At 39.4% G+C, this 26184-nt stretch overlaps 1 protein-coding gene across 1 annotated transcript; it reads right to left on the bottom strand.

The window, feature by feature from the left end:
- Positions 1 to 24245, bottom strand: ccdc88b (coiled-coil domain containing 88B). The gene is made up of 29 exons (XM_072663571.1): positions 23912 to 24245; positions 23304 to 23452; positions 22717 to 22825; positions 21357 to 21426; positions 21070 to 21128; positions 20878 to 20961; positions 18237 to 18377; positions 17103 to 17245; positions 16856 to 16937; positions 16036 to 16194; positions 15259 to 15405; positions 14763 to 14946; positions 14496 to 14617; positions 13028 to 13117; positions 12211 to 12867; positions 11443 to 11622; positions 10981 to 11321; positions 9779 to 9905; positions 9179 to 9568; positions 8217 to 8378; positions 7552 to 7829; positions 6327 to 6470; positions 4721 to 4907; positions 3688 to 3833; positions 3300 to 3404; positions 3023 to 3165; positions 1276 to 1563; positions 380 to 454; positions 1 to 264 (listed from the first exon to the last, which is right to left on the bottom strand). The coding sequence occupies exons 1-29, from the start codon at positions 23969 to 23971 to the stop codon at positions 230 to 232; spliced, it is 4857 nt and encodes a 1618-aa protein (XP_072519672.1). The 5' UTR covers positions 23972 to 24245; the 3' UTR covers positions 1 to 229.
- Between the last annotated feature and the right edge of the window lie 1939 nt (positions 24246 to 26184).

Here is a 26184-nt window from a genome sequence, read left to right as displayed (position 1 = left end):
TTTAAAACACAAAATTATTTATTCCAGCTTTACTTAAAATACATCTGTTTTAATTTATAGTGCAAAACCAATGTAGCAAAACCCAGCAACGCAGTGGACCATTAATATGCCCATATAATATCTGATGTACATCACATAAATGTTGACAATAAAAAAAACTGTCAAAAAAAGAAATACTCAAGTAATACAGAATTGTTACACTACAGCTGTGTGTATCTTCTTCATGTTCTCAATCCGTGGGTTTGTCAAAACTGGAGTGGAAATCTAAGAAAAGACAGAAAGGAATGGCTTTAACATTACACAAAAAATGCCTCGCCAGGGTGACTTATTAATGACCGCCAGTGTGTGGACAGCACTGACAGGATGGATATCTACTAACCTTCAGCTCCAGAAGAGACACGGCTAACGTCGGAGTGCTCAGGAGTGAGGTTCTCTTCACTCTCGCCAGAAACACCTGATTTAGAGAGAGATTTTTAATAAATGGATTTCATGCACTTTACATAACATCTGTACGCTGTCTATATACTGCAGTCTGCACACACACACACACACACATATGCACACAAACAAAGTCTTATGTTTTATTATTTTCAATATGATCATTTTAGCACAAAAAATAATTTGGCACATTGTCATTTAAATTTGCTTCCTGTAGAGGAATTCACTTATTTCTGCTTAAAAATAAACAAAATTAATTTACAGAGATACACTTCTGTATATTCTAATGCACAATAGCTGTTTATTTGCGAACTGCTAAATTTATCAGCAAAAAAACTAATTAACATAACTGAACACATAATGAACAGGGGTGTCCAAATATTTGCATATTCTGACTGCCCTTCACTGATTTGCCAGTTTATTAAATACTACTCACATTCAGTGCTGATTAAATCATGTACATCCACCAACAGGTGCACTTTATAGGCTTAATGACTGTGGTGCAATTCCCCACATTACACTACCACATCACTATCATGAGAAAGGTTCAACATTAAATAATATCTGGTCAGGGATGGCCCTATCTATTGAGCCCAGGGGGGGCATGGCAATTTGTGCAGATGGCCTAGAGTCAGTAATTGTAAGCGCACCCATATGTTAAATGTGCCAATAGACCGCCAGGTCAAAACCAGACACACTTTTACTCTCCATTCTTATCTTATCTGTCTTTCGGCCATCCCTCATAAATCTTTTCTCTCTTCTCACATTGCCCTTTCCACTCCTCATCTCACTCTCCTCTGCCTCTCTTTTCCTTTTTTTTTACTCTATCTCTCTCACCTCTGCCCTCCTCACTAGGTGAGGGGCTGCTGTCTTTCTCCTTCTCCCACAGTGCGGAGGACGGTGTGCGGAGGCGGCTGCGGGACAGGGGACGCTGGTCTCCAGGACTGAAAGACTGGGACACGCCCCCCTCCCTGCCACGGCCCAGACCCCAGCCGTGCCTGGAGCCCAGCTTGCGACGTGCTGACCGCATCACCACTTTAGGCTGTTCTTCTGTCTCTCCCTGAGAGGACATCCTCCGAAGCGGCGTAGGGGAAACCGGGGCACTGCGGGGGTCTATCTCATGAGCTACAAAAAGACCACAAGAACATGGTGCTGTCATAAGAAACCATCTCTCTGAATGGTCTGTTTATAGGTGAACGGTTAAAAATAACGGACCCTTCTCACATTTCCGGTTTTCCCACTTTCTGTTAACAGGTAATTTACTTTTCGGTCGATACCTGTTTTTTCATGAATTTTCCGAACAAGATCTAAATCCAGGCAATCCGAAAGGTAGAGGGTCCCAATATTTACGTAAATACTGTTGTTCTATCAGTATGTGCTACGTAGCAGCTCTGCTCATGTGCAGACCCATATATATTTAATATTTAATGTGTTTTTCATGATTTTGAATTCTGAATTTGTGCATTACAAAACTTAAGCTCACTTACTTTAAATTAGGCAATCTAAATGCAATCATTGTAGTGCTGGGACCATTAATCTGATATGCTGCTTTTGGCTATTCAGATATCCTATCTGCTTTACCTATAAATATACACTGTGGTAGCATGTTTTGACAAGGAAACACAACATGTCTACAACACTCTGCCGAGATCAACATTGGGTCGAGTCATGCTCAGTGGTGGTGCTGTACCCTGCCATTTTATCTTAGAATAACTTTCAAAAGTCCAGGATTATATCTTTAGCATCCGACCATGACTACACTTCTCTACCACCCCTTGGTAGTATTACAGTGTAATTTTTGTTTGTTTTGATACTGGTGTATAAAGTTAGAATTTAGTCTTCCTAATTTTATATAACTGGAGAAATAATATTTAAAAATTATTGCTTGAGTCTGTTCCATATAAAATGAGTGTTTTAGTACAATTGAGAATGAAAAAAAATGTGTAATGCCCAAATGTGACTGACCAACTTGACTGTCTGGGGAGGGGTTAAAATGTGGAATAAATTAGCATATACTTTAATAAATGTTTGTAAATGTGCAATAGATCATAATCAGTTGTAGCATTGCATAACTGATGCAACTTCACCACCACCCTTAGGTTTATGAAAGTGTAGTGCAGTTCAGTGTTTATGTAGGTTAAAAAGTTTGCTTTTCAAAGTTTCTCTGGATCATTTGTAATGAAATGTTCACACAGTGTAAAGGGCAGCAGGTATGTTCAAAAGGTGTGAAAAATTTGTAATGCTTTGTGAATAACTTCAGCTTGCACACTGAAAAGTTGGTAATGGTCATTTTGAGACACAGTTGATCAAAGGGCCAGTTATGAGATATTAGCTTTTTTCTGCTCAGGAGTTCAGAATCGATTTCCATAGCTCAGTAAAGAAATTACTGTTCTCTAAGGTGGCCTACTGTGAACACGCCTGGTAGAAGTCCAAGAGTGAGAATTATAGCGAGACTACTTTGGAATTCAAGCCTCTTATTGTAATGGGCTTTGTGGCACTTTTATGTACTTTTACAGAGTCTGTAGCTGCCTGTTTACTGTCTGCGCTGCTCTGTGTGTGCTCTAATAGAGCTGCAGTCTCTCACTGTGTGCTGGAGAGGAGGGTGGTCCGTCTCCGGTGTCTGCCAGGTTCTCTATGCTGCCGGCGGCAATGAATTGGGCCCGACCTTCTCTGACTCCTTTAGGCTTTATTAGCTTCTTCATACGATCAGCAATCCAGTTCGACTTTCTGTGGGGACCAGAGATAGGTTCATATGGGAGCAGAAAAGAAAAGGGGGAGAGTTGATGAAAAAGCTGGATTGGACAGACATGAAATGCCCGGCAGGTACTGGCTTAGCAGAGGCAGGTTTAAATCACACTGACTTGACTTGTTTGGGAGCAGGCAGGCCAGGCTCCAGAACCCGATACTGATCCATTATCTTCTCCACTAACTTCTGCTTCTCTCGGCGCAGCTCATTCAGCTTATCACTGAAAGACAAGGAGGGAGGTCAGAGGGGGGTGAGATGTTATGTGCAACAAGTGTCTTCATTACAGTAGAAATGGGGTATGAGGTGGAAAACATCTGCACAATGACTGGTGAAAACTGCTTGTCAGTTAATTAGAGTGTGGTTTAGGTGCAAAGAATTGTAAGGGTGAGTAACAGGGATATCTTTATTTAGTATTTACATACAAGTGTAATGCATAGCTCTGGAGGAGGAAGAGGATAAAAGTGAGTGTATGAATGTATGCATGCATTTGTAATGACACACACAGGTACTCTCTCTGCTGGTTGTGGTGCTGATCTCGGCTCTCCAGGCTTCGCTCCAGTAAGGCTCGATTCTCTTTGGCCAGAGTCTGATTCTGCTCCACCAGGTGCTTGTTCTCTTCTTCCATATTCCCCTTCAACTGAGTAAGAAGCTAACACACACATACATACACATCCATTCTGATAATCTGCATATACTTACATGCATATAATTATCACCATAATGTGCATAATGTCTTGCCTTTATTACCATAATGCACATTATAATCAATGTGTCACAGCACAGGGACATTTTAATGGCATTGTTCCAAACACCTGTCACTACTATTAATCATATAATTGGTTTTGTTTTATACTCGGAAAGATTCCTTGTATTAGTGTCAAAGCAATACATTTAACTTCTGCGGAGTTCAACTGCAGAAGATGTACATGCCTGTATTGTACACACTTGCTGCACCCGAATGAGGCTTTCAGATTTCTTTAGAAGATCAGAATCCTAACATGTATTACACAAAATATATGTACTGTATGGACAGAAGTATTGGGACACCTGCTCATTCATTGTTTCTTCCTAAATCAAGGGTATAAAAAGTTCATCCTTCTTTTTTTTTTGAGTAACTGTCTCTACTGTCCAGGGATTTCAGAGCATTGCTGCAAGGCTTAAATTGAAGTCAGCAACAGGAGCGTTAATGAGGTCAAGATGTTGGATGATCACCACCTTATCTCATTCTCAACTCACCATCTCATCCTAAAAGTATTCCAAAGAACATAGTTTCTTCCACTGCCAAACAGCTCAATGCTGGGGGTCTTTATATGCCTCTAGCCCACACCTGGCATTAGTCATGGTGGCAACTAATGACAACTTATTCTATTGACAATACTTCTGTACAGGGACTACGCAAGCTGTGTGCACATCTGTGTCAGCAATGGGTGCAACTTAAAATAGCTGACTGCATTCATTAGAAGGTGTGTCCACAAACATTTGGACATACAGTGAATATGTAAAACTGAGAACTGCCTCTGTTGTGTCCAATCAGACCTGGTACTGGCTGCTGAGGCGGACGTTGTTGAGGTCCAGCTGCTGGTTCTGTTCTTTCAGGATGCTGAGTTCACCCTCCAGTCTGGTACGCTCTAGCTGGCCTGAGCTCACATCACCACGCAGGACCGATATCTGGGCCAGTAACTCTGACTGTACCTGGATCCACTCTTTCTGCAGGTTCACATACCTGAGGGTAATTCATTCATAGGTCAGTCAGTCACTTACACAGTTCATCTATCTACTTGTGAGCTGAACCTGAACCGCAAAAACAGTGTCATGTATGAATTTAGGAAGCACACATCATAAACATCAAAAACAACCCCTTTAATAATAATATGCTCTTTTGTGTTAAATTTAGCGCATCTGCTTTAGTCTCACAGCTTAACCATGAATAATCTATAAGTCTATTGTATTGAGAAATATGACAGTTCTTTTAATGATTTGGCTAATTGTGACCAATTATGAAGCAATTATGTCCTCCTTAGGGATTTGTTTTTCATCAGTGTAAGCTTTAAGCTTCCATATTTCAGTTTTTCATTAATGTTGACAGCTAACTAATCTGGAGCTTATAAGTGTAGTATATAGTGTTAGTACATAATATATTGCAGCTTATGAACAATATGCATGAACGGTCATTTAGCCTTGGACCAATAATTAGTATTATGGAATGTCACAATAATTTAAATAAGTGCATTAATAATTGGCAGAGAATGCAATGGAGATTTTCCCATCTGGTAAACAAAGCTGTGGTTCATGCAAATGAATTAAACAGATTCTGATACATGAGATTTGCTCACTGGTAGCGAGTTAAATGGATAATGTAACAAGACGTCCCTGTAGAGTATAGTTGTTATTCATTAGTTATTAGTCAATTTATTACCATCAAGTAAGCTGAACAGTACAGGGTAAGGCTCTGTTCTGCCATGTCACATATCGCTGCTGTCACGCAAAAACCTTGTATCTCCATATTTTCCATTTTTTTACTTATTGACATAGAATTGACATAGAATTTAGCAGTTGTTCTTTCATTGTTGCCAGTTTTCATGATAAATAAACCAATACAAATTACATTTTACACTGAAAGATAATTCATTCCTCTGTAAAGCTGCCCTTTCTGAGATTCAAGGTCTTTGTTTGACAGTGATGATTTGCCACTTCATAACTGAATTCAGATCTCAAGGACGGTTTATTGTGATAATCCTTTGTCTACATTTACCTTATAAGCACAAAATGTAATCTAAACTATAAGGACTGAACACTGAACACAAGCCACTGCATGTCCTAATTATTCATCATCAGTAAACATAACAACTACCAAAATAATCATCATCTTGGTAAACATCTAAAGCATCACCTTAACAGTCAGTTTAGTCTTTATAGTTTCAGGAGCGGTTATTTAGTACAAAGCCACAAAAGGGAGGAACTGGCCCATGACTCAGTTTCCAGTCACAGAAAACACCCCTGGCTTCCATGTTTCAGACCTGTAAGCCACTAACCTGGCTTATTGGTTTCTTTGCGGCTATTTGCATCACTTCCTGTCTTTTTGTCTTCCTGGTAACAAAACAACTGCACACCACACTGGGTTCATTAATGACTTCACACTTGCCTCTCGTTCTCCATTTTCAGCCTCTCCAACTCCTTCTCTCTTTCCGCCTGGTCCTGCACAGTTCTCTCCATTCTCTCTCTCTCTGCTTGTACTGCTCTGCCTGCCTCCTCCAGCTGTGCTTTGCTCTCCATCAGCTCTTTATGCCTGGACATGGACAGCGCAATTAAGCAGACAGAAAGGGACAGCTTATTACAAAAGCACATTCATCCATATTCATACACTTTCATTTCACTGACTGCTCTAAAGGGTGTAATGATGGAGCGATTAGTGCGCAAAGCCTCAATAGTGAATTCATTAAAAGAAAGTCTGCTTGTTTTTTCACTTTGCCAGTGTTTGTTCTCTACATTTGCCATTCTATATTATATATATATATATATATACTATATTTGTATATCCACACTGCATAGGCACATGCACAAATTGAGCATTCTAACTGCTACTGTATTTTTGAACTGAGGTTTGGATGTTCTCTCAGTTTTGTCAGCATCATAAAATACAATACAAATGACAAACATACAATGATCAGCCATAACATTAAAACCACCAGCCTAATATTGTGTAAGTCCCTCTCATGCTGCTAAAATGGCTCATGACTCATTGAGGCATGGACTCCACAAGACCTCTGAGGGTGTCCTGTTTGGTACAAAAATATTAGCAGCAGTTCATTTATGTCCTATAAGTAAGTGAGGTGGGGCCTTCTTGGACTGGACCAGCATTGATAGCTGGGGAATTTGGGGGTCAAGTCAACACCTTGAACTCTTTGTGATTTTCCTCAAACCATTCCTGAACAGTCTTTGCAGAGTGGAGAGGCACATTATCCAGGTAAAATAGACCACTGCCATTAGGGAATGGTGTTACCATGAAGGGGTGGTATGTGGCAAAGTAAGAAAGTAAACACTGGTTGTCCTTCCTGGGAGCACTTTTGGTAGGTAATGACCACTGCATACCGGAAACAGCCCACAAAACCTGTCATTTTGAAGATGCTCTGATCCATTTGTTTAGCTTTATTTATAGGTAATACTAATTTGAAATACGGTGACATGATTTTCAGATGTGTGGCACTGAGAACAGTAGTTGTGATAAGGAAAGAAGTACTCATATATGCCCACGTAATTTAAATCTCTCAGTTAGTCCAGTTCTGTTTGTACATGTGTTTGTGCCTGTGTAACTTCTTCACTATCAGAAGGTCTTTTGGGCAATTTCCCCACTGTACAGAGAGCCATACCTGGCCTCAAGTTCTTTGAACTGAGCCTCCACACTCCGGCTGCTGTTCTTTAGCTTAGCGTATTTGGCCATTAGATCCTCTAGCTCCACCTCCAGTCTCTGGTGAAGAGCTGTCAGTCTCTCGTGGTCCCGCCTTAAAGACTCAGAACGCACAGCTGACTCCTCTCTCTCCTTTTGCCAAACTTTAGACTCCGCCTCCAGAGTGGCACAGCGCACATCACTCTCTCTGCACCGCGCCAACACTGAGGCATGCTGGGAGCTTAGAGAAGCCTGCTCTACCTGAAAGAGCACAACAGGTAGAGGTTATTACAGACCAGATCGGTAATACATACACATCTATCCACAAAGAACTGCGTGAAATCTATGATGTCACATGTGCCTCTTGTAGTGATTCAAACTTCTTAATTAAAGACTATTTAATTGCCATATACAAAACATAAGGGGGAGTGATATTTTAGAAGAATTTTAGCAGTGCACCATCTGACACTACTATCCTACAAACAATAAGTCCTTTTATATTCTATACCATCTGGCTACCTGTTCTGATACACATAGAAAACATGACCTCTGATTTTTATTCTCATCAACTTCAGCTGACAAATACAAAGAGCATGATTAAAAATGCTGCATGTCAAGTCTATGCATACACACACTCAGGAACCTTACCTGCAGTTTGGTGTTGAGGTCCTGCAGTTTGGAACAGTTCTCCTGCAGGCAGATGGAGTGGCGCTGCAGTGTGTCCAGCTGTTCTCGCAGTTGAGCACAGGCTGCCTGAGACTGGGCCAGCTGTGAAAGCAACACGTCCCGCTCCCGCTGTAGCACCCCATTCTGGGAAACAACAAAGGGACAGGTGTCAGAATTTCACACACTGCGAAACAATGCATTGGTCAGTATATAGCTCAAGCGTGTTTCTTTCAAGTTGCCAAATCAGTTGTAATTGCATTCTTGGTTGACAAAGATTGTCATTTAAAATTTTTGTTATTTGTTTGTTTGCATATTTGTTTTGCATTGTTTCATTTTTAGGGATGCACTAACATGGTGTAGGATATTTTAATGTGCATATCTGCCAACGATGATACCGATTCTGATATATAAGCATTTATAACACAGAAATTGGGAGTAGATCCACTTGGATTAGCATTACAGAAACATATGTACAGAGGGCTAGAAATACAGTAAGTAAACAAAAAACTGATTTTTAACATTTAAATATTTAGCTTAAAAATTGCAAAAATGGTTAGAAAAAGGTGGAATGTAAACTTTGGAAATGACGTTTCATCTACAGTACTTTGAATGTGATGTGAGGTAGGGGTGGGCAATATGAAAATATTTTACCAAAAGTGTGTTAAATTCTGTTATTGTGATACAAGCAAACATACTGTGGATATCATCAGTGCTTAAAGAACATTGACCAACTGCATACTAATCACTACACATTATTTAAGGCTTCCATTTCAGGTGAAAACTAGTTTTAGGTCCTACATTATTTACCCGGGGGGGGGGTTGGTTGTGATAAAAATATACAGTCATGGCAGACTTTCCTGATTAGCTAATCAAACCTTACCCCATGTTAACCTTGTGGGGTTTTTTTGATGCAGGACAAATCACACAGATAAACAGACACGCACCTCCTTCTCCAGGTTTATCAGTCTCTCACTGACAGGTTCCTGTCCCTCTCTGTTGGTATCAACACTCTGAGGTTTTTCCACGGGGGATTTTGAGTCGTCTGAAGCACACAGAGAGCTCTGGCTGTCTGAGATCTGATCCACATAGCTGATATTCGCCTCCTTGTGGCTTTCTCTCTGAATTGGAGACTGCCTGTTTGGTCTAGATTCTTCTATCGCCCCTGCGCCTGAATTGGAGGCAGTAGCCTCAGACACTTCTCTAGAATGCTCAGTTTGCAGCTGAAGTTGTGAGGTGGCAGATTTCAGCTTGGCATCCAACTCTTCAATAGACTGATTCAACTGAGCAATCCGACTGGACAACTGCTGGGACTGGACTCTCTCAGCAGCTAGCTCCTGAAAGATTTAAAGGGGAAGATAATTAAGAGAGCTAACTTAAACCAAATCATTTTGTTTCTAGGATTTTAAAAGGTAGCAATGTTAATTTACACAGTTTAGAAGCTGTAAATATTTACTGTTGATAGAAGCTGAAATCTATAAGCTTGTGCACCCAAAGAAACTCACATTCACACCCACCCTTACCCCCAAAGCACATACTCATCCGACCTGTGTAAGTGAGGTGATTTGTGTGTTGCTCTCAGCATTCAGGGCATTTAACTGTTGGTTCTCCTTCTGCAGGTCCTCTAGTTGAGAGCAGGTCTCTTTAAGCTGGCTGAGTTCCTGACACACTCGTCTACAGAAACATAAAGTGGGGGAGTCAATGACAGCGTTTAACATTTCAGCAATACAGTGGTGCACTAAGCCCCTTAGTTATTAAAGCCTTGAGCATACACTGCAGTACTTGTTCAGCAAAAGCCTTTTTTTCTGAGACATTATATATGCACATAATTACTGGTCTTTACTCCTGAGAAGAATCTACAGAGTGTAGCACTGGGAGTAAAACTCTGCATAAATTTGACCATTTGCAGAATTTCAATGTTCATGTTTAATAAGGCTATACATTGTAAAATATTCAGATGGGTAAATTTTACAGAACAAGTTGCTCAGCAGATGTGGCTCCTGACAGCATTAGGGCATCTGGTACCTCATTCTGTACAACAGTTGGATTTTATTGCCAAACATACTACTATTCATATTCAATACTGCTAATTATAACTAATTACTATATTTATATGGGCAAAAGTATTGGGACACCTGCTCATTCATTTGTTCTTCTGAAATCAGGGGTACGTTAGTGAGGTTAGGATGCTGAATGATCACTTGGGATTGGGACACACCTCTTAATCCTTGAATTTAGGTGTTTTTTAGTCCCATTGCCACAAGTGTACAACATCAAGCACCTAGCCATGCAGTCCGCCTTTTTATACACATACGTGAAATAATGGGTCATCTCAAAGAGCTTACAGAATCCCAGCGTGGTACTTTAATTACAGTACTGCAATTATTGTAATATCACTGTTGCAACAAGTGAGTTGAAATTTCTTTCCTCCTAGATAGGAAGCCTTTAGGAACCACAGCAACTCAGCCACAAAGTGGCAGGCCACATAAAGCTACAATGCGGGGTTGTTGAGTGCTGAGGCACATAAAAGTCACCAACTCTCTGCTGACAGTTTCAAACCTGCTGTTAGAGCTGCAAAGGGTGGACCAACTCCATATTAATGCCTATGAATTCAGAATAGGAAAACTCCTGTAGGTGTGATGTGTATGTGTCCCAATACTTTTGTCCTTAAAGTGTACCTCAAATGCATCATCATTATCAAAACCCCCAAAAGTTCAATTTTAATAATTATCATCTTATTAATCTGTACCTGTGCTGGAGCTCCAGGCTGCAGGCCCTCTGGTTGCCATGCTCCAGGGCTGAGGCAGTGCTCTCCAGCTGCTGTCTCAGTCTGGCCATCTCTCGCTCCCTCTGTCTCTGCTCCCGTCGGTGGCTGTCCAGTTCAGACTGACACGCTTCCTTCTCTTGTTCTAACCTTGTGACCTCCAACATGACCTGATCTTGCCTCCTGTTTAAAGAATCCACCTCAAGGCCAGACTCCTTCAGTTCAGTCTCTAACTCCTCTTCCCTTCGACGGGCAGATTCTAAGCTCCGCCCTAAACGCTCAAGGTCAGCTTTGAGAGTCTGATTGGTCAACTCCAGCTGATCTCCCTTTAGAATTACAAAATATTGAAGAATATTAAGAAGTCATGTAGAAGTTAATTACCATTCTTATGTATTAGTTTAGTTATAAAGCCATATTTAGTGAAGCTTTAACAGTGAGTAATCTCACCTTGCGCACTGTGGCCCTGAGAGAATCTATGGTAGCTTTAAAAGTCTCTCGCTCTCTCTCCAGCGCAGTTCTCTCTCCCTCTAACTGAGGAATCACTGCTGCCTCCATCTTCTGCAGCTCAACTTGACTACGGAGACGCATCAGCTCTTCCTCTTGGTGCATGGATTCACACTGCAAAAGCTATTATATATACAAGCACATATAAACAAGCACAGAAATCAGATCGGTTGTTTTAGACATCAGATGTCTATGCTGTTTTTTAATTGGACTTAACAATGCTATCACCCCTTTGTTAAAGCAGCAAATGTTCCACAACCTTTTGAATAAGAAGAAAATATAATTTACACAATTTGTCTGAAAATAGCAAATCAACCAAGTCATGTTTGGTGTGAGAATCTTTTTAGTTTTGCACTGGAGCTACACATTTTGGAAGCTAAGGGAGCTTAATCCTTACCAATTAGCAGCATCTAAACTACAGTAAATCATCACTCACTTGCATTAAACCCCCCTGAGTTGTAAAGGAATCAAACAGACAAAAAAGAAAGCCTAGACTTTGCCCACATTTCTATGCAACAGAGCAGTAAGCTTCCTGTAATACACTGTAACAAAGAAGCAAACTTCAAACACCAAACATGTCTCGGATGATCTTGCCTTTTTTTGTTAGGATGTTGCTTTAATTGGCTGGATACAAGTCCCATTTTCTTGTGGCTACAATTAAAGACACATTCCTTGATTATCTATAACACAAAACTAAATTGTATACAGTACCTCTAACTGTTTCCTGGCCTCTGTTAGGTTCTCAGATGCTTTCCTCAGTCTCTGGCTCTCAGACTCCAGAAGCAGCAGTTTCTGCTCGGCCTCCTGAGTCTTCTTGATCTGCTCCCCGAGTTTGGAGTGCAGCTCCTGAACCAGAGCCGCTTGCCGGTCTGCCTCCTCTGCAGCCTGCTGGAGCTGAGAGGCCAGACTCAGGGTTTCCCGTCTGAGCTTCTCCTCCAGCTCTCTCACCTCCTCCTTTGGATTTTCTGTTTGTGTGGGCTGCTCTACATCTGTCTGGCTTTTGTCCTTTGTTGACCTGTCTTCTGTTTTTTCTTTTCGTCTCTCCATCTCTTTCTCTCCTTCTGCTTCTCCTCTTTCTTTTTTTCCCTCTCCATCCTTGGCCTCCTCTTTTCTCTCCCTGAGTCGGACCTCCTCCCCCTCTCCCTCCTCTCTTCGCTGTCGTTTTATGTCTTCTTTTCTTTCCTCCGCTCTGCCTGCCTCCTCTTCTCTTGCCATGTCTTTTCCTTCACACTCTCCTCTCGGAATCACTCTCTCCACCTTTTTGGCTGACCTCTCCTTTTCTCTCTCCTTCTCTTGGAGTCTCTGGATTTTCTTCAGCTCTTCAAGGCTTGTCTTCAGACTGGCGTTTTCATTCTTTAGGTTCTGAAACTGACAGTTGAAAAAAAAAAAAAGCTTTGAAAGAAGCTGGTTTCTCAACTGGGACTGCAGCCCAGAAGCAGCAGATCAAACACTCTAGAAACAACAGTGTTGGCTGTGCACTCTGTGTATTGTCTGTAGTGTGTGTGTGGTTTAAACTTTACTGTGTCACCTCTCTGAGTGTGTTTTGGTGCTCTTCCTGCAGTTGTGTAAGTCTGTCTGTCTGTCTCTGCAGAGCCTCTTTCACCTCAGGGGAATTGGCCTGTAAAGTGACCAACATAAAACAGCATATTACATCACTCATTCCCTCAGTGCACCAACTAGGGTATTTTAGGGGAAAAGGTCTTAGTGAGACTATCAGTCTTAGTTGGCAACTGGTGTGCATGTAAATGTAGTTTTAGTGTTTCATCCTACCGCTGACGGCTTCTGCAATAATTATTAGCTTATTAGTGAAAAATACCAGGATAACTGTACTTCGCTATTGTACTTCAGTATTATGTTTGATTTGTACTTTATTTAGTATTATTAAAATGAAATACCTGTACTTTTATCAGAGATGCTATAAATGAGAAGAAATATAAAAGGTTGAAATATGAATGAGAGTTCTCGCAATGCTCAACAATTTGCCCCTTTTAACAAATGAAGGCAATCGCCTTTCTCGATACATCACGAGTGGAGGAACTACCCCCTCCATGTGGATATCTGTGCAAGCACAGTAGCCAGAACAAGCTAAAAAACCATGACCATTGATATTTTAAATCATTATCAGTGATTTGAATACGGTTTTGAAACAGTTATCTGACCTTCAATTTAGAGTATTTTGGTCTCTCTCCAAAACCTTTAGTTTAGCGTATTTTGATCTCTTCTGTCTCACAGAGATAGAAGCCTGGTCTTGTATGACTGGAAATAACTGCAAAGATGGCCGCAGAGTGAACAGATTTGCCTATAAGAACTTTGGTTCAAGTACAAAATAAGAAAAACATAGGAGATGCTGCACCAACATCACCATTCAGAAACCAATTATGTTTGATTCAATTACATTTCCAGGAAAAAAGTACTTTCATTTTATTAGACCTTTTTTTTTTTTAGAAAATTTTATTTTAGTGAATTTAAATAGTAAAACAAAATCATTTAAAATGAAACTACTAGTCCTTGCAGTTGTTCTGTAGTCATCAGCACATCACAGTTCACATTAATGTTTTCTACACCTCTGTTGATTAGTCTTGAACCTGGATTTATATAATAAATGTTGTGAAAAGCTTTACAAATACTTTTTACTTTGAATAGGAGCTGATTTCGTAGTCACTGAAATTGCTGATTTTAACTGATTATTACAAAACTACTTTCTACGCATATGAGACTAATCTTGGTCCTGCAGCTCATTAATGTATCATTTTTCCAATTTTATTTTAGAACAGTGGAAGCGTGCCAACTCAAACGTAATAAACCTTTTATGTTAATGACTGGGGCGTTTGTTTAAAGTATCGCCCATTAAGAGAAAGATAATGGCAAACAACCTTTAACCTTCAATTACCGCACACTCTGTAATTCATATTTGGTTTTGGGTCATTTATGATTAGGCTTTGGACAGAAAGGCTGTTATCTCAGATAGCTTAGACCCCTGAGCTGTAACCCCTGACCTCCTGCTCAGCCTGCAGATGCTCCAGACGTCTTCTGAGTTCAGCGTTTTCGTTTTCAGCTCCCAGAAGCCTCAGTGAGGACGCCTCATCCACCTCTACGCTTAGCGGCTTGAGGTCTACCTCTGAGAAAGAGAGAAATGTGAGAATGGAAACAGGAGATTTACAAGGAGAAACAGAAAATGTCAGGAAATCTAATATACAGTATGAAGTCATAGTACTTAATCAAACAGTGACAGTGTAGCTAAGGACCATAAACTGCATATTAACCAGGGAACTGTGGGCTCTTGAACTCCTGAAGCTCTTCATCAGACCCCAGCTCTGACTGGAGGACTCGAGGGTGAGTCACACTGCGAGTGACATCAGCAGAGTGAGAGTGGCGCTTCAGTTCCACCTGCAGACTCATGTTCATCTCCAACAACTCATCTACCCTCTGCCTCTCCACATCCCGCTCCTACTCAGTACATAAATACACACATACCCCCACAGGATGAGTGTTAGGCTTAGGCTAAAATGAAGTGAACTGACTTGTCCATTACTTCCTCATGAATGAAACCAGACTCACACACACAATTAGTGAGCCATAAATGTGCTGATGCATTCATGTGGAATCAATGCATACATTTGAATCAAGTACATTTGAGGCAGCATTGTTATCAGAGAACTCAAGAAACATATTTATTAAGAGTGCTATTTCCTGATTCTCTTCAGTCGCATCGGATCAAAAGCTGTCAAGGACAGCAGGGATTCGTAAGTGCTCTTATACCCCCTCTATATCCATCAGTTTCTGTCGAAGCAGTAGATTGTCTTTCTCCAGCTCCCGTAGAGCAGAGCATCGTGCCCGTGCGTCAGCTAGCTGCTCTTCCAGGAGAGCCTTGTTCTCCTGCAGCGAGGCACAGTACTGCTGTTGCTCCTGCAGGGGAGACAGAAAGGCTTAGTAACACTGCAGCTATCAAAAGCTAATGCCTCAGCTGCTCTAATGATTTTCTATGCAAGAAATTGAACAAACACAATTGTCTGTAACTCCAAACACAGCCCATCTCGGTTTAGTCTCCAAAACAGTGTCCGAAACCAAATAAGTATGTCTATTTGAAACGTAGAAACCCAATGTGCGTCCATTACTAGCTAGCTACGTTAGTGCCATAGTGCCAGAGTAGAACTAACCATGCAAACCTCAGACATCGAAGGTGCCTTAGCATTCATTAGAGAATTTAAGAAAACTGCATAAATTTCACAACATATTTTTTTAAATGACTATAATTCTTATTGATAATCTACTGAGCCAAAGATTTTGTGTTTTACCAATCAAGTGAGAATAAAGAGTCTAAAAACAATTTTGACTGATCTTTAATAATGTATTTATTGTATTCTGGAAGATAAGACTGTTTAGATTGTGATAAAATATCAACATTTTATTTATTTCACAGCATTTACAGCCCTGCATAAATAAATGTTTGGCATAAAAAATATTACCATATGATTTCCCATGACAATGTGCCTATAGTACAACTATGTTACTGTATGCTGGGGGATGTGCGTCTACCTTCAGCTGAGTGCGGTAGAGTTCCATGCTGCGCAGACGATGTGTGCAGGTTTTCAGCTCTGTCTGTAGCTGCTCTGCTCTAGCTGCTCGCTCCCGCAGACAGTCCAGTTCATCACGGAGCCCCCGACTGACACGAACCTCACCCTGCAACGCACGGTTCTAACCCCATACACAGTATGATGAATCAAAGGTTAAACACAAAAACATACAAAAAACTAAAACACTCTATAACTGTATCATGCATATACACTATATGGACAAAAGTATTGGGACACTTGCTCTTTCATCGTTTCTCCCAAAATCAAGGGTAGTAAAAGCCTGCTATCATTGAAGTAACTGTGTCTACTGTCCAAGAAAGGCTTTCTACTAGATTTTGGAGCACTGCTGTGAGGATTTGACTGCATTCAGCGCCAAAGCCATTGGTGAGGTCAGGATGTTGGATGATCACCAACCCACTTCATGCCCATGACAATTCAACGCAAAGTATTCAGAAGAGCACACTAATTCCAGAGAACACAATTCCACTGTTCCACAGCTCAATGCTGAGAGGCCTTAATTACCCCTCTCGCCCACATCTGGTATTATACATGGTGCCAATAGGTTAATGTTTATCTGCTCCAGAGAATCCTATTCTATTGGTAATACTTCCACTATTGGTAATACTACACAAATATTTGGATATTGAAGTATTGATGAAGTATTACACATGCATTATATAGATGTGATTATGACTGTAAATAATTACAGAATTTTAATGTCCACAAAATACTGATACAGCTTAATACATAAAATTATATTTGTATAATTGCAGTGAGCACACCTCACACTGCAGTTTCTTTAGTTCTTCTTCCATAGTTTGCATTTCTTGTTTGTAATCCAGTAACTGATCTTCTCTGTCCTCCCTGAGAATGATTCAGTAAGTTAACACACAAGACATACACATGTATCACCTGCTATCTTAAGACAGATTCCAGCAGCGTATACACACATATCCTTAAAATAAACTTTTTCTCTTGAACTCAATAAGGTGGGGCCAAATGAAAACACACACACATACACACACTTACAGTTCCTGTTTGAGTCTGCGTTGTTTGGCTTTGCTGTCTGCTAGCTGTATAGACAGCCCTTCAGGTGCGATGTCCCAGAGACTAGTAGGGGGCGCTGTAGGGGATGGAACAGATTCACGCTGCACACACAGCTCTGCAATCCTCTGTAAATCACACAATGAGGTGTGTCAGAGGCACTCCTCTCATGTTCATTAATAACAGTTCTGAGAAAAAGAACATTATCTCATCCTGCTATCTCAGTTTTGAATGTTTTAAGATAAGATATAAACTGAGATGGGGCAAAGACATCTAGAGTTATTAAGAAATGACTTTCCAGACTGTGTGCATTTGTAGAGGATGGCCAGCCAAATTTCAGCCGATAATGACTTGTGATCTCATCCCCTCACATTACCCTGTTCATAAAAAATATATTCATATGCACTGAAATATAAATGTTGCTTTATTATTTTGTTTATGTCAATAAACAATGTGTAGACAATTTTACACTATCATGGCAGTATACAGATCAATTTGTGTTAAAGAACAGTGCCAAGTCACTAAAACCCGACTGTGGGTTTGCACAACACTTATCGACTTAAAGGTTAAAAGAAGTCATGTCTTGATTTACTCTGACAGCATTCTCCACTGGAAAACCCATTTTAGCCTAGAAGTAAGACAGCACAGTTACAGCGCATTTATGTTAACCTGCGCATAATAAAACAGATAAGCATTTAGAATCAGCGCTTCCTGTGTGCTACCATGTTTTTTGATGTATAAAAGATCTATTAGGCATTCATTGTTCTTAGACACACTTTTGTTTTTTTCCCAAAGTGAGTGAGGAAACCATATCAGTGAGGCTAACAGAGAAAAGTAGATAAAACAGCAGAAACTGCAGCAACATGTTGGCTTAAGGAAAGAAGTGAGTTGTTGGGTACATCTTTAACAAAGTGTCTAGAAGAACAGTTACACTTCACTGACAGCCCAAGCCAGTTATTAATAGAATATATTAAAAGTATTTTTATCTAACTAAGTATACTAAGTCAACAGGTATTTCTGTACAAGGAAACATATCTTAATTACTTTCAACAGAGGTGGCAAATTAGAGGGCAAAACACAGAACCATTCATAATTTGTGAAAATACATTTTCCTCTCACCTCCAGATGCGAGTCCCTCTGAGCCAGGAGGCTCTGAATCTGTCTGGCCAGAGAACCAAGCAGCACCTGCATATCCATTGCATCCAGCCCACATACATCTCCGTAGTGCAGCGGCAGGACAGCACTGGGGTCCTGAGTCACCTGGCATAACAGTAAACACAAGGCTCAGTGCATATACTCCATTTTAAATCCTGCAATTCTTTTTTTGGCTTTAGTTGTTTTCATTTGTGTGGATTTTAACACATTTTCTAACATTAACAAATCAAACAACACTGCCGTCTTGAATTAAGTGCTACATTGGTTCCACATTTATTAAATACATCATATTAACACAAATACTCCCTTTCGTGATGCTTGTTAATTTGTGTTACTTGGAAAAAAAATATATTAAAACCATCACTCTTTCTGTTAGTCTTTACAAGGCTGAAATGCACCACATTTACAAAAACCTATTTTGAGAAATGTGAAGAAGAGAATTTGTTTGTTTTCCATAGATGTTTTTATGTCAGAGTTCAGTCAGAGTCTCAACGCATGCCAGGAAAAGCTTTAACGCCATATGTTAACACTGAGCTGTGAGATGACACATGTACTACTGAAACAACTTCAGAGTGGGACACAATCCAGGTGACACCATCAACATGTAATCACAACTAATTGAGCCATGACGATCATTAAGGCTAAACACTGAGCTTTCATTTCCAACATAGATTGCTTTCTCATATTTATCTAACTGGTGTTTAATGAGGAAGGGGTCATTTGCTGAAATGTCTTCATCAGTAGCTCTATGAATGTGGTCCAAAAAGAACTGGAAGGCTCTGCCTGGATGTTTTAGACATCAAGAAAAAGTCTACATGTATGGGAAAAAACAGACATGGTATAAATGCAGTCTTTGAGACACGCTGCATTCTGTCTAGAGATTACAGCTTCAATCAGGCCTGAAATGTTGGCCTGGACCTGAATACAGTCTGAAAACAATTTGTTCTGTTCAAAAGCTCTATTCCTTGGTGGAAGATCTGGCAACATGATAACTTAGTTTATGAGATGGGAGAACCCTATTTTCACTGTTTCTAAAATCAAGTAACATATAGCTAACATCAGTAAACATCTGTCTCAAATCAGCAAGTTAAAAACTAGTTAAAATCAGCTACTGAAGTTCAAATTGAGTTAAAATAGGCTATTAAGGTTCAAATCTAGTTAAAATCAGCTACTGAAGTTCAAATCTAGTTAAAATCTGCTATTGAGGTTCAAATCTAGCTCAAATCAGCTACTGATGTTCAAATCTAGTTAAAATCTGCTACTGTGGTTCAGATCTAGCTCAAATCAGCTACTGATGTTCAAATCTAGTTAAAATTAGCTACTGAGGTTCAAATCTAGTTAAAATCTGCTACTGTGGTTCAGATCTAGCTCAAATCAGCTACTGATGTTCAAATCTAGTTAAAATTAGCTACTGATGTTCAAATCTAGTTAAAATCAGCTACTGATGTTCAAATCTAGTTAAAATCTGCTATTGAGGTTGAAATCTAGCTCAAGTCAGCTACTTATGTTCAAATCTAGTTACAATCTGCTACTGAGGTTTAAATCTAGCTCAAATCAGCTACTGAAGTTCCAATTTAGTTAAAATCTGCTACTGAGGTTTAAATCTAGCTCAAATCAGCTACTGATGTTCAAATCTAGTTAAAATCTGCTACTGAGGTTTAAATCTAGCTCAAATCAGCTACTGATGTTCAAATAGTTAAAATCAGCTACTGATGTTCAAATAGTTAAAATCAGCTACTGATGTTCAAATCTAGTTAAAATCTGCTATTGAGGTTGAAATCTAGCTCAAATCAGCTACTTATGTTCAAATCTAGTTAAAATCTGCTACTGAGGTTGAAGTCTAGCTCAAATCAGCTACTTATGTTCAAATCTAGTTAAAATCTGCTACTGAGGTTCAAATCTAGCTCAAATCAGCTACTGAGGTTCAAATCTAGCTCAGATACACCACTTAAATATTTGCTACAATCAGCTACTGCAGTTCAAATCTAGCTAAAATCAACTACCTTAACAAAGCATTCTTGCACATTAAAGCGCTTACAGTACATCCTTAATTACAAACATGAGACATTACAGTCCCACAGTTTGGCATTTTCTAAACCTTCATGCAATTAAACTAAAATAAATACCTGAATAGTGATTTCAGTATTCAGAAACTAGAAACTCTAATAATTAGCCAAGTATCCGTACACATCTCTAAACAACATACTAAACAACACACAACTGTTTTAGCAGGACATAGTTTGCATAATGTGTTGCTCTAAGCTGACCTACTTAGGGTCTTATGGTGATAAAAGTAGGAGCAAGAAACAAGTAAAACTAAAGATCAGTAACAACATGCATTAAAGAAATCGACTATGAGGAACATGAACGTAAAATCTGAACCTGACTTGAACCTGACAGATATTTGAGCAATGCTGTCTGAAGCTATCAGGAATATGTAACTATAGTAATAACAGATACTGCTGGGGTCAGACAAATATTTCAACCTGCGCTTCTGATCGAACTCTATAAACTATAACAAATAGGTGTTCTGCACAGTGAGAGTTTAGGAGTAACACAGAGAACATGACCAACCATGGATGTGACGCAAGCTTTAAAGACTGACCTCCTGTATGCAGAGGGCGAGAGCTGCCTGGGTCTCAATGTTGAGTGACTGGATTTGCTGAATAAAGGTTTCCTTTGTTTCACACTGTGAACAAAAGATACATGCACACATCTCTCTGAATAGCATGGCAACAACTTTTTATTTAAATGTCTGTGTGTGTAAGACGTGTATGTCTGTGTGTGTGTGTGTTACCTGTACAGCACATCCCAGTAGCAGCAACAGCAGCCTTCTTAATTCCTCCACAGCACCCTCTATTGACCATACACAAAAGATTATGAAACTGTATTGAAGTGTATGTTTTCATAGGAATTTGATGTTCTGTGCTGCTGGTACTATCAGATGGCACATACACAGCCAGCACTAAGTGATAAAGACAAGACAAGACGTTCAAAACAAGACAGTACCAAAATGTAATGCTAAAAAACAAGGCCATAATCAGAAACAGATACCAACGAATCTAATCACAGGTATTAGCTCACCTGTGAGAGGGTCTCGCCCCAAAACAGCTACATTGGGAAGAGGCATCAGAACCAGTTGTTGAAGATTTTCCTGCAGAGGATGATTCAGTTGTGTCAAATTACCTATTTCTTTCAATAACTGACAGAGAATGAATAGAGAGAGGCGGTATACCACAATCCAGGCCGACTGTCAATCTAGAGAGGCAGTGAAAATGAGAACGCAACTAAAAGGCTAAACTCATATGAAATACTTGCATATCTCTTTAAACAGCAATTACTGATCTTTGAAAAATCTTCATTAACAATAAATGTGAAGTAAGTAGGTGATGAATGTTTGCAATATTTTATACTTAAAGGTTTAGTACAAGCATTAAATGTTGGCAGGTCTAAACGTTTCTTTAAGCTGCTGTTTTTTTCACACTCCTGTTGCCAGTTAGGACACTAGAAACAAGAAGTGAAACCACTGAAGAAAAAAAAAACAACAAGATGACCACAGTTCCGTTCTGTTCAACTACACATATGACTGCAAAGACACTGGACTATCATCTGATTTAACCCTAATGTTTGTGTACACAATCTCACATGCAGGTGACTCAGTTACAACATTTTAACAACAAACATCTCAAAAACAGACAGTGTAAAAACAGACCCTCCAGACTAGCATTTAGTCATTTTGGCCTGGTTTCTGAATGATGGAGTTAAACAAGAATGATTATGGTGGGGGTGCAGCATTTCCTGTGTTTTTTATGTGTTTTTTGCTGCTGGGCAGTTATTTCCAGTCATACTAGACGTCTATCTCTATGTATGGGGAGAAACCAAAACTGAAGGTAAAAGGTAACCCTATTTTAAACCACTGATAAATTCTAACAAACACCTCATGAATAGGTTGCAGCATTTGGCTAAAAAAACTTGGCTTATTTGGGCTATTGCGCTTGAGCAGATCCCCACATGGTGGGGTGGGGGGACAGCGTTCCTCCGCTCTTAGAGTAAGGTGGGACATTATTCAGAAACAGAACTGTTTTTGGGGCTTTAAAACAGAACAGTGTTTAAAATGTGGAGAAATTAGTATCAAACTTAATCAAATCAAACTTAATCAAGATCCCACATAGATAGTCAGGGACAGGGAAAATAACTGTTAAGAAGATTTTTCGATTAATCATCATTTATAGCATTACTTTGAATAGGCATCAATCATCATCAAATTTTCTGCGTCCTTAAAACACCGGATTTGAAAGATTTATGTGCACAATACAAATTATACAGCTTTAATTCCCAACAACTGAACACAGCTGCATCTATCCTAGGTTTTAGACTAAAACTCAAGTTGGAAATGCAGATGAATTAGTATCACAGCCAAATCTGCTCTGTCAAGCCTACTTACTTGATAGTAGCACCTGAGATGCCGGTTGAGGATGGAGAAATTCTGAACTCTGAGAATCTTGTCATCAGCCACATTGTGATAGATCTGCTCTACCTTCGGATTTGGGTCACTGGACAAAATGAAACAAACAGGTGTCAACCCATAACCATACAGTTTATCCTTTTGCAGTTTTAAAGACAGTTTTCATCCTAAACTATGGCCAGTAAACATCAACAACTCATATACTGCCACTCATATGAAATGAGCCAAAATATCAGTGTCTCTCAGTTTATCTCACAACTCTTAATGCCGTTGACTGTGTTTGTATGTGTATTTTAGTGTGTAAACATAACTTTTTAGCTGTTTAACTGTTCAATACAGTGAGAAATAAAGTTTCGGGTTCTGTATTACATACTTATAAACTGTTATTGTTAATGGTATAAATGTGATATACTGGTATCAATGAATTTATCCTGTTCAAAGGCTGCAGACATAAGGTTCACTGTCTCTAGAGGTTGGCCACTACAGACACAACAAATGGAAAACCATTTAAAATACTAAATAATGAATTACTGTTTTACTTTCAATTCCACAGACACGTGTCTTACATGATTCTCATGACTTCATTGAGGTAGACTCCATCGGTGAGGCGCAGATACTGCCGAACTGCATTCTGGGTGTTGGAGTTCACTTCCATGTAGTCCTGGGAGAAAGGGCCGTTTCCCTCATCACCCACCATGTCTTTAAAGAGATACACCTTAACGAAAGAAGAACCTCAAACTTAGTTCACACACGACTCAAAGTTTAACCTACACCTGAGACAGGCCACCGTCTCCTGCTCTTTTAGCTACCTAGCCATCTAGCTAGCTAGCTATTATATGGGGGACCGTTACCGTTACCTGGGGAGACAAATCTGTTTATTTGCTTGGCCAGGATGCAAAGTTAATGACCAAAATGAAACCGCTAATTACAATCATTATTAATGAAAGAAAATGCTAAAATTAACGCAGAAGTATGTTGTTTGCTAACGTACAAAATCCAAATATTAAAAAAAAAATTTTTTTACGATTTTTAAACGATTTAGCTGCAGACACTCTCCACGTTTTATCGACTGGGCCTTGTTAAATGAAAAATACTAGCTACATATTTTACAATGTTAGGTAATTAGGTAGCGAATATCTTAATTACATGTTAAATGTTTTAATGAGACACATACCCATGTAACAAGTGCGCTTCCCATAAATTCTTCTAACATTTCCGTAAGATTAGCGTCCATCTTCCTCGAACCTCAGGCAGCTGGTTACTGATTCTTTCAAAACAAGTTTAATATGAAACCTCTGTACAGGTAACTAAAGCTTACAGTGTACTCATAGTTGGCATTATTCAGCTAACTTTTCTCAAGACTTCGTCTACTGAAGTATGGCCGTTAGCATTGTGGCTGCCACTGCCCTTCTCCTTTTCTGTCACGTTAGCAACACACTTCGTAACCACCCCGGAATCAGCAAAGCCTGTCGTCGCATCAATTCTGTTCCTCGTCACGACTCCTAAAACAGCCTAACCACCGCAGGATTTCCACACACAGCCCAGGAGAGAGTGTGTGTGCACTGTGTCCAGGGGGAATACCCCCATGCCATGCTTACTTTCCACGTCGCGCTGTGGAAAGATATCAGCCAGCCAGAATTTCACGTTTTGTCACCATTTTTAAACGAAGCGCACCTACATGGGGGACATGACACTCCAGACCTGTCAGCGCGAGGTGTCACAGTGAGAGGAGGTGTTCTAGTGAATCTACAGCGCCATCGTGTGGTGGCCTGCAGTAGTTTTCTTAACCTCAGATGCATCAACCATACTCCTGAAAAGCTCAGCTCCAGATCCATAGACCTAGATAATATCGAGGTAGAAAAATTATATTTAGAGACTGAGAAATGTTCCTTCGATTTAATAAATCGTTCCCTTGATTTAACATCCTGTTTCTTCCATTTGAAAAATTGTTCATTTAGCATATAAATTAAATTCTATTGAATCTAAGTAATATTATCACTTGTTAATTCATCTAATAATTTAATTTATATTAACAATTTAATAAATAGAAGGAACAGATTGTACATTTAATTTAATGACTCTATTAGCTATAATGTATTCAACTGTTCCCTCCGTTTAACAAGGGTAAGTGATCGATTTATTAAATTGAGAAAACAATGCATGTCTGTAAATATAATTTTTCTGCAATACTCAAATGTCTTAAATCATTTAGAGCCACAAAAACAAAATGCTCACTAGCTACTTCCATTTCAATCATAATGAGTGGGTCTGGACTGGAATCCTCTCCCCATCATTTAATTCATCTTTATTTGGTTTACACAGATCCAGTCAGTTGTGTGTTTCATTACAATGCTCAATGCATTTCTGCTACCACTTACTCTTTCTTTGTGTGATTAACACTGCTAGCGTAATGCTAAATGTTTGTGAGCGCTGCTACTGACTTCTTGTCACCTAAAACATTAGCACCTGAAAACATTAGCCAAAACATTCTCTAAACTAACAGAGGTGCATGTAAGCTTGCGAATTAGCTGCAACTAAAACACATTTGTTAATGCTTACATTTTGGGAAATTATATAGGCTATTAAATTAAGGTTGAGAGATAAATGATATACAAATACTCCAAAATTACATTTAAGGGTGCAAATGAAAACAAACAAACAAACAAACAAACAAAAACCCACACAATAAGGTGCAATTTGCCTCAGAAGAGATGAAGAGATTTCCCCCTCATATAATAATTATAATAAGGACATACTAAAGTATACATCATCTTTAAATACAGTGTCACAATAAATTATACTTGTTTCCCCTCACTGTTCCTCACCCCCGCCTTGAGCAGTTTCCAACTAGCTCTTTAAGAGCTTTTTATTTTTTACCAAAAATAAATAAATAAATAAACCATATAATAAATAATAAATCAACCATTACCAGTTTACCAGTTGGGTAAATGGTTCTTGTCAGCTTCCTAAACCATTATTTCCTCCCTGCGCTGTCCGGACTGAACATTTTTGTTCCCTGTGGCCCTGTGGTCTCTCTTACTCTGTGTATTTATTAGACTACATTTATTTATTGCCTTCAGAAGTTATTTATTGCGTTGTATACCTGAATTTGATCTGTTTGATTTGAGTTAGAGGTGGCTCTTCATAGGGATTGGTGACCACTGACCTACAGCTGCTCAATATATCTTGTAGATTTCATTGCAAGTCTTGATCTACTACCAGTTCATCATGCCCTCCAGGAGCATCTGAACATTAGATTCTTAGATTTATATATTAGATATTTTTAAGAGTGAACTCACTCTACACAATACGTTGAGGTATATCTTGCTCTTGGTAAAAAGATGAAACTGATCAGTGGTTGAAACACAAATTGTAATCTAGGCCTATAATAATTTATTCCACTGATTAAAGGTGGCGCGATCAATGTGATGTGTGTACATGAAAAAA

The sequence above is a fragment of the Salminus brasiliensis genome, chromosome 19, assembly GCF_030463535.1.
Source record: "Salminus brasiliensis chromosome 19, fSalBra1.hap2, whole genome shotgun sequence".
In the NCBI taxonomy this organism is placed as follows: Eukaryota; Metazoa; Chordata; class Actinopteri; order Characiformes; family Bryconidae; genus Salminus; species Salminus brasiliensis.
Note: the sequence above shows the minus strand (reverse complement) of the source record. Positions and strands in the feature narration are given on the sequence as shown.

Excerpts from the sequence above, each read along its gene's own strand:
- ccdc88b (XM_072663571.1), bottom strand. The coding sequence starts at position 23,971 with ATGGACGCTAATCTTACGGAAATGTTAGAAGAATTTATGGGAAGCGCA. Across the intron at positions 21,129-21,356 it reads GGGGCGAGACCCTCTCACAG|AGGGTGCTGTGGAGGAATTA; the intron begins GTGAGCTAATAC and ends TATGGTCAATAG. Across the intron at positions 1,564-3,022 it reads ACCCTCCTCTCCAGCACACA|CTCATGAGATAGACCCCCGC; the intron begins GTGAGAGACTGC and ends GTCTTTTTGTAG.